The sequence below is a fragment of the Sinocyclocheilus anshuiensis genome, unplaced genomic scaffold (genome assembly GCF_001515605.1).
Source record: "Sinocyclocheilus anshuiensis isolate Anshui unplaced genomic scaffold, SAMN03320099.WGS_v1.1 scaffold609, whole genome shotgun sequence".
NCBI classification, from domain to species: Eukaryota; Metazoa; Chordata; class Actinopteri; order Cypriniformes; family Cyprinidae; genus Sinocyclocheilus; species Sinocyclocheilus anshuiensis.
Window position 1 is genome coordinate 2,386,254 of NW_015541011.1, and position 9,487 is coordinate 2,395,740.

The following is a 9,487-nucleotide window of genomic DNA, read 5'->3' on the forward strand; positions in this document are numbered from 1 at the left end:
AGATTTGAGGAACCCTGTTCTATGAAATCCAGACCACCAGCAGCCTTGGCTTATTATTTTACAGTCCACTGTCAAATCATTACTGCAAGAAAACTTCCATTTACTTGTTTCAGCTTATAAATAACATCCATGGAAGCTTTTTGTCTGAATGTCATGTACTTTAATTAGTAGCAGCCAAATATTGTGGCAGAATATTAGTCTATATAACAAGACAATATTATGAAAATACAAAAAAAATGTAAATTTTTAGATATTGTCAAATTATGTTACAAAACATGTACAAGTATTAGTTGTCTAATATTAGCCATAGCAACACAAAGGAGTTTTATTTTAAACATTTACATTTTATTCCAAATTTAACATTTAATTTTAATAAACACAACACATTCGGAAATGTGATGGAAATTACTGTGGAACTACCTTTTTGAGTTAACATGAACTGATGTGTGAAGCAGTGATTTAGGTTTTTAGGTAATTCAGGACATAAAATGGCAATGATCTGCTATGTGACAGAGAAATTTTCATTTTGCCACTGGATACACACACACAATGAATGAGAATATGGTTTGTAATAAGTTTATTAAGAAACAAATCAAACATAACACTTCAGTCCTCCTTGCTTAAAATTAAAAACAGAAAAAGAGCTAAAACCAAAGACCATATAAAAGCATCCCCACTTCTTTAGGGGGGCAAAGGGGAAAAGGAAAGCAATATCAATACAGAAATACACATTTCATCATAGCGGAACCTGATAATGAAATAAAGGTATACCTGCATCAATAACTTAAAACAATTAAGAAAATAAACATTTTATTTATTCATTCATTAAAAAAAGAGCCATCCACTACCTGGTGTGTATTTTGCCTTAATGCCAGCATTAAGTGAAAAGGGATGAGAGAGAAACTAACAGAGGGCCAGCAAAGGTTCTTTCTTTGATACACAGCATAAGACACACCTAGAAGCAGAGAGTTGATCTGCAACACTAATTAAAGCAGGACTGTTTTGTGGACTCTGGTTTGGTCAAGTTCTTTGTCTCTGGCATCTTCAAAATAAACCCAGACCTCAATAACCTCCTGGTGCCAGGTCTCTGACCATAGTGTGGTATAAAAGACCACTCCAACTATATAAAGCTTTAACGTTCTACAAAACCAACATTAGCTTTTCCTCAACACTCAGACAACATGAACTTGCTCTCTATAAATAAGCTCTCATTTGTGTATTTGGTTTAAGCTAGAGGTAGGCTGTACCTTCTGACTTTAGCATCCCACCCAAAAAATAATTCTTGGCCCTTAAATTCTTACCATTGGCTTTGGTAAATAAAAAAGAACATGAAACGAAATGATGCAATTACGTTAAATGTTGATTATGTTCAAAATCAAATGTCATTGGAGGGCAGTTTGTGATTCCATTTATGGTGTATAGTTAAGTTGTTGTTCTTTTACAAGCTTTAAAATGATAGAGTAACTTGGTTTCTAACCTGTCTTTCCTTCCCTACTTTCCTTTCACTTTATCAGTGATTTTTCCTTAACAACTAACATCCAGTCCAACTGCACTGACTGTCCCAAAACACTGAATCATCTTAAACAGATCCCAGGACCTTTGACCAAAGAGGCACACTAATGCCCTCTATTTGACCTGATGGAGAATAATGTTTTATCCCAGTTTTATGATTATACTTGCATATATAATAAGAGAGTCTGATATTAAATGTTCAGGAAATTTAGATCTGTCTGGAAGTGGCAGATATATGATTTACAAATACTACTGTCATTTAATATTGGTAGTTATTCTTTATGTCTCCTTTCTGAGTGTTAAAAAACCTTTTATAGGAGTCATATCTGGTATATATTGTAAATTGCATAAATTCACCTGGTTTGAAAAATGTATTCATTTCAAGAATTCCAGAGTAAAATAAAATATGTAGGAAAACTGTGAAAATCCTGCTTAAAACAAACTAAATGGGTAAAACGTTGACATTAATGAAAGAAAAAGCAGATGTAGGGTGAAAAACCGAATCTCTGCCTCATTTTGTGTAGAGCACGCTCAGAGTAACATTGACCTCAATATTCACTTCCTGCTGCTCAGTTCACGTTCAAAGCATGCTTCAACTGACTGTAACAGGAAGAGAGTGGAAGACAGAGCACATAGAGAAGGATGGTAAAAGAAAAGACCTCCTCATTCACAACATCAGCAGCCTCTTTCTAGATTTTTCTTTTTTTAGACATCAAAAATAAAAAGTTCTACTCTACTGCACAAATCTACCTAACGACGTTTACTAGTTTCTCCTACAAAGCACAAGGACAGACAGGTTTATATACAGTATAGAGGAAATTAAAATACAAAAAGTAAACATCCCGACATTCACACACAATACGAATAAAATAATAAAAAAATGCCATTTCATTACAATAGGATAAAATAAGATGCCTTGCATAGGGGGGAACAAGAGCAAACATAGGTAGGAAAACCATGCATACCGAAAGGCGATATGGGGGACTTAAACTGAACGTATCACATAGTGCAAAAATCCCAAGAAGAAACAAGGGACTAAATCAAATGCAAATGAATCTCTGACTCACATCAATACCAGCCCAGCCCAACCCACCCAGCCCCTTCACCAAACATCCCATCCAAAAATCCCCACCGGTGTGGACTTTGGTCTGTCCTGTGATAAACAAGGCATCAGGAGATGAGATTGCTGTGGTGTTGGAGGTCTTATGACCCTATCCCTGCCCACTTTGGTGAATGCCGCTAGCGCATCTTGTGATCATCAGTGTTGCCCATGTTGGAGCCAGGGCTTGGGTCCTGCTGTCGCCTGGGCTGGGTCATCACACACACACACAGTCACACATGCAAAAACATGCACAAACACCCACGCAACCCAACAAACAAACCGAGACAGAGACAGAATACAGTTAAAATGGCTGTGCTGTGCTTGAGTCACTCACATGTTCGTTCTCAAACTACAAACAATACCAGTAATAGGTTGCAGCCCACATGCAACTGCTCTTTATCTCCAGCAGGGGACGGCAGAGATCAACTTCAGTCTAAATGCTAAAAATTGAGCTGCTTTTTTTGGTTGAAGTGGCAGACATTAGTCATTAGTCAGGGGGAAGTCTTCAAATCACTAGCCTTAAAAATAAAGATATGACTGATGGCCTTGTCACAGATACATATGTTTATGTGCCTATGTCTAAATCTCTCCCTGACATAGATGTCTGAGCACAGACATGGCAGACGGACAGACAGACAGACAGGCAGATGGTGAGAGAAAGATAGACGAAGAGGCAGACATAGTGTATCTCACATAGTGTGAGGTCATCATCTGTGGAACCGGCGATTATAGCACGATCTAACCCTAGAGCTACGCAAGGCTGTTTTTACTCGACCCAACGCCTGGGAATCCCATCTTTAAGCGTATGCATTAACAGATGAAGCTGTTATAGCTTTCATGCACACAGCAACAAAGCAGTCTAGTGCATAAACTTACTGTCAACAATAAGCTTTAGCTAGCTCTAGATGATTTCGATGAACTGCAGAATTAAACGTATTTGTCTAGTAATGCGTTGCTTGTTATTTATACACTACAATTCAAAGGTTTGAGATCAGTAAGACATTTTTTTCCAGCAGGGACAAAATAAATAGCTTGTTTATGATGAATCACTTGTTGTATTCCTCATTTGTAAGTCACTTTGGATAAAAGCATCTGATAAATGAATAAATGTAAATGCAAGTGTGACAGTAAAGACATTTATAATGTTACAAAAAATATATATATTTTAAATAAATGCTGTTCTTTTGAACTTTGTACTCAAAGAATACAAAAAAAATGTATCACGGTTTACACAAAATTATTAAACAGCACAACTGTTGTCAGCATTGATAAAAATGTTACTTAAGCACCAAATCAGCTTATTAGAATGATTTCTGAAGGATCGCGTGACACTGAAGACTGGAGTAATGGCTGCTGAAAATTCAGCTTTGCCATCACAGGAATTAATTACAATTTAAAATATTTTAAGATAGACAACAGTTATTCTAATTTGTAATAATATTTGACAATATTACTGTTTTTACTGAATCAAATAAATGCAGCCTTGGTAAACATCTTTACTTACTTTAGAAAAGTAGCATATATATTTTTATTTTACTGGTATATACTTTTATTCTAATTATTTCTGAAATGTTGTTATTTATGTATTTTTATATTTTAAAACAAACATGTGAAAAGTCACAATAATGTTGATCAGATATCACCCTGCTGAAGAAAAAAAAAAGGTTAAACTAACACAATCTGGTTTGCTGGTCTTAGCTGATTTCAGCTGGTCTCTTAAGTTGCTCGGTGGCCAGATGGTCTACCACCATAACCAGTTGAAAAACACCCCAAACCCCTGTAAAAAAAACAGCCAACAGACCAGGCTGACCAGGTAAGCCCAACAAACCAGCTAGGTTTACATTTTGATTCATTTATTTTTTCAGTAGGGCAATAAATAATAAAAATGCTGCACAAAGACGAGCACAACTCAAACTGCAGAAGATGTTATATATATCTATAGAGCTTTATAAAGCTCAAAAATGTTTGCTCTGTAGTATTTAAGCTTTGAAAAAGTGTGTTTGTGTGGATGAGAGGACGCAGCATCGATCATACGGAGCCCAGCTGAAGCACTCTCCTGTACAAGTCAATAGTGCTTAGATTTTGCTGGGCAGACACCACTGCTAATGAAAAAGATCAATACTAATGACATATTAATACTTTCACTGGCCCAACATAACTCATGCTCTAATCCCACCTGCAGTAAGGCCTGGGTTTCATGAAAAATGGCCAATCTATTTTTCATCCATCTCTTTACCATCTATCACGCAGAAGGCCATTACACTCTTCGATATCTTTCAGCATTGATTTGCCCCGTTGGACTCCCTGCATAGACAAACAGTGACGGAACCGCATTAAGACACACCGAGAGAGGACAAATAAGTGTTTACGCATAGCAAATGTTCCTTTTTGTCTCTCAGTAAGGTCATAAGTGATTTTTAAGTCTCTAAATGCATTGTACGTCCTTTCGAAACAAACCTGGCCCACTTTCCCAGAAAACTCTGGCTTTCTGCTGATCCAGACTACTATTGTGCTGGTTTTTATCCAATTACAGATGACAGAGTTTAAGATTTGACCACAGCTATGTGACCATTGTACAGCATGAAGGTTCAAGGTACGATCCGAGCTCAAGTATTATTCGCTTTCCAAAATAAAGCCGACCGTACAGTGCAACTCGAAAACAAGCTCTGAACGAGGGTCAGACTCCACACTGCTGGGATGAGAAAGCATTAATTATAGAATAATTACAGGGTTTCATTTTTCCACCGCTCACAGTGACTTTGAGCTTTGAGGGAAAAACACTTGGCCCGTGAGTCACAGATCGCCTGACTGCAATGAGTAAGAAATTTGATTTTCATAAGCAGCCAGATCTATTTAAAAAAGAGACCTTGGCATGATTGATTTTGGAAGAGAGGATGAAGAGTGTGTAAAGCAACGCCTGAGGGTGTAGATTAGGAGGGAGGAATATAAAGGCTGCGGTTCATAAGTGGAATCTTTCTGGTCATGTGCTGCCAAGCTGTGCCTGAGAGCTCCCAGAGGGCTTTGCAGCAGGGGAGTGGGTGGGCGGGGCAGTGAGGAATCTTGGGATAGAAGTCTGGTCTCCATTACAGAGGTCTGCGAAGAGCGAGCTGGGGGTCTCTCGTGCCAGTAGAACGTTTTTTTTTTGTGCTTACAATATTAGACCCGTAGCTCAAAGTTGCTTATAGAAGCCTGAAATCTCACTCGTTTAAAAAAAACACACACCTACAGTATATGTACTCACTAACACATATAGACACACACACAGAGTAGAATATATAAAGACACAGAGATGCTCTTTCATGCACATGCTCTTGTGAAACAAACACACACATACACACTTACAGACAGACACGGTTTAGTGCATGACACAAGGATAGAGAGAAGCAGAGGAGACAGACCCTGGTCCTTGAAGGCCATCAGTCCCAGATTTTTGATGCCACAGGGTCCTAAAAAACACAATTTGGTTTTCATCTTAAGAGTGCAGTTTGGATTGACTGTAGAATGATTATATTTGAGGACTTACAATGCAAAGACACTTCATGCACTAAGCCATGAGTAAACAAGTAAAGCACTTCAATAGCTTACACGTACACAAACTCACATAGAGTACATATATGCATGCATACATACAAAATACTAAGAAACACACATGCCCTTCTTCATTATGTTTTTGTTCTGAATAATTTATAGTAAATAGAAAATTAAGGCAGCAGTTCACTAACACTCTTAAAAATAAAGGTGCTTCACGATGCCATAGAAGAACCTTTTTGTCTAAATGGTTCCATAAAGAAACTTTAACATCTGAAGAACCTTTCTGTTTCACAAAAGGTTCTTTGTGGCGAAAGAAGGTTCTTCAGATTACAAAAAGGTAAGAAAGAGATGGTTCTTTAAAGAACCTTTGACTGAATGGTTCTTTGGGGAACCAAAAATGGTTCTTCTATGGCATCGCTTGAAGAACCTTTTGAAGCACCTTTATTTTTAAGAGTGTACATAAAATCCTAAATTGTTGTCTTACCTCCTGAGTTATTAAATGACCGAGCTGTGCCATCGGCATCTGCTAAATGACAAGTGATCAAATCAGTATTGCCCCAGACAAGCTGTTTAGCTACGTCAAGAGCTCTCAAGACATCAGGGAACAGACACAAATGTTGAGGTAGCACTTATTTTCCTGCTCCTGCAGTGCAATTTTGAAAGGAGACAAAATTCACAACTACTGTTTTCATTTAAAAATGTCAAAGTAAAAGACTTTCAGAGATAGTAATTTTCATGTTGAAATGCTGTTTAGTAATTTCTTGCATGACTTTCAGAATTGATGGAACCCTTTAGGTTTAACTGATTTTAAAGTTCAAAAACAAAATCAAGGATGCTAACAAAAGAAAGAAAGAAATAATTACATTATTTTCATGATAAATAAGCAAGTGATAGTTAAAAATATATTATTCTCATTTCTGTAATATATATATATATAATTAATATTTTAATTAATATAAAATATTTAGATATCACTTATACTCTAATTTTTGTTTTAAAAAAACTGCATTACAACTATTTCTTAAAATATTAATCATCTTTGAGAATAATAAGAATGACAAAAAAAAAGTCTAATGAAAAAAAAAAGTCTAATGTCCAGATGCATTACTATAGTGACATATTTTGGGGAAAATGTGCTTAATTGCCATGAATAAATAATGTGACAATGCAGAAATGTCTTAATAATAGGCTTCATTTCCTTTATCCAAAATATTATGTTTTTATTTTGGGGTGAGATATGATCTAGACATGATTTTGTGAGATTCACCCTACCACTTTAGCTTGACCCATAAGAAAAGATGCCGGTGGCACCACTTAATCATCTGCCTGCTCAGGAGCTACAAAAAAAAAAAAATATTTTCAGTGAACTGTTCCTTAAAGCATCAAGTATTTTGGAAGTGGCTGTCAATCAAAATATTAGCAAGAGGAATTAGGTAAAGATTATGCAAAAAAAGCACATACAGAAGTATTGAACATGCACAAGTGGAAAACACATGTACATATATGCACACACATAATATACAAACACAAACACACACACACACAGACCTGAGTTCCATTATGACTAAAACATAATAACATATTGGATTTTCAGCATGCATTAACTGATCGAAACTTCACACACTCATACACACATCCTCACTCACTCCAGCTCTCACCTCCATGTCCTCACGGTGCGAGCGATCCCTGTCCTCAAAATCACGAGTCCTTCTGCGGGTTTCCTCAAAGGCTGCCTGGGCTAGAGCATCCTCTTGCTTTATAAACACACAAAACCACAGGAAAACAGGCAGTGGCCAGTCATTTCTGACGTACACAAGGCATGAAACAGTTTGACAGCACAAGGTGGTTTGTCTGTACCTGTGCCCTCTCATCATCATATTCCAGACAACCCATCCCATCCAAACGCTGAAGATCAATCGAGCCTCTCCAGATCACACACACTCCATTCAGGATCATAGGAGCCTTCAGATAAACCTGCACACACACACACACACACACATAGTTATTATGGTTATTATGATGTATGCACAGCACAATAGCAATGGATATTACAAAATATATTATATTTTTATTTATAAATAAATAAAAGATGACAAAGAACCTGAAGACTTTTGTTGCATTTTCAGAGTAGATTTAGGCCCAACTAAATGACGGATTAATGATATCCTGCACAATTGTTTAGTCCATATCAATTAATTATAAAATACATAAAAAATGCAACTCATATTTAAGCAAACATTTCTTGAAATTCTTGATTCTTGAAAACAAAACCTTATAAAGTAGTTTTATTATACTACTTATACTTACTACTTTATAAAAGTAGTATTTATAATTTTTTACACACAAAAAAAAAACTGTAGTTTTTAGACTATTTTGTTATATATATATATATATATATATATATAAGAACATGCAAAAGAAACAGAAACATGGAGGAAGATAAACAGGAAAAGACATCATAACTGTCAATCAATAAATGTCTTAAAAAATCAGGTCACTTGAATTTTTTTGATAAGTAAAAAAAAGATATTTGATAGATTAATAGCTTAAAATATTTGTAAACATAAATAAATAATACTTTTATTTAATAATAAATGTACAATAAATGTATCATACTTATAATAAATAAAAAATACATTTAAAAACTTAATAATTATCAATAGGTGTACACTGCACATGTTCACGATTTGTTTTTTTGTAATTGTATAGAAGTTTTTTTTTAAACCATACAAAACTGTGAATACAAAGACTACATTTATAAGAATTTGGCAGATGCATTTTACACTTTTAAAATATTTTCTTTCATTTTCTTAATCTTACACGCTTTTAGTGGTCATTGATTTGTCTAAAGACTACTCCAATAAATCCACCTACACAGACACAACAAACATTTAGAACAGGTGAAATGCCATAACCACCTACTCCATAGTTGTAGCCGCATTTGAAAACCCCCTCTCAATGTCACACCCGGCTGTACAATGGTTCATTTGAATTGTAAAACACTTTGTGAGTTGTTCAGTGGAAGTTACTGCTGGGAATGGCCTCAAAACTGTGTATATATATATATACACACACACACACACACATGTAACCATTACAACCTTTTCTGTTTCTTCCTGTCCTACCTCATTCTCAGCCCAGCCAAAGAGTATAGGGCAGCCTTCAATGTTTGCTTCCTGTGATGAGAGTGTTTATTTATAGAGGCCAGTGTAGTAGAGTGTAAGGGTACACCAATGCAGAGACAGGCAAAGCCTGTCTGAATTTATTTATACTGAGCATGGCCAACGAGTGCATACAGCAGCACGGGCGAGCACATGATTGCATCCGTGTGTGAGACTCAGA

At 36.0% G+C, this 9,487-nt stretch overlaps 1 protein-coding gene across 6 annotated transcripts in view; it reads right to left on the reverse strand.

The window, feature by feature from the left end:
- Positions 1–1,929: 1,929 nt before the first annotated feature.
- The window catches only part of cbfb (core-binding factor subunit beta), a 40,175-nt gene continuing 32,617 nt past the window's right edge, over positions 1,930–9,487 (reverse strand). Inside the window, exons 4-8 of one of the 6 annotated variants that reach the window (XM_016488711.1) lie at positions 8,003–8,119; positions 7,804–7,899; positions 6,630–6,668; positions 6,013–6,060; positions 2,748–2,815 (exon numbers count right to left, since the gene is read on the reverse strand). In XM_016488711.1, the coding sequence (XP_016344197.1) occupies positions 6,031–6,060; positions 6,630–6,668; positions 7,804–7,899; positions 8,003–8,119 (282 nt within the window). In that variant the 3' untranslated portion in view covers positions 2,748–2,815; positions 6,013–6,030. Of the gene's footprint in view, positions 2,821–6,012; positions 6,061–6,629; positions 6,669–7,803; positions 7,900–8,002; positions 8,120–9,487 lie in introns of all 6 variants that reach the window. The other 5 variants (XM_016488710.1, XM_016488714.1, XM_016488713.1 and 2 more) reach the window with 5 other exon arrangements.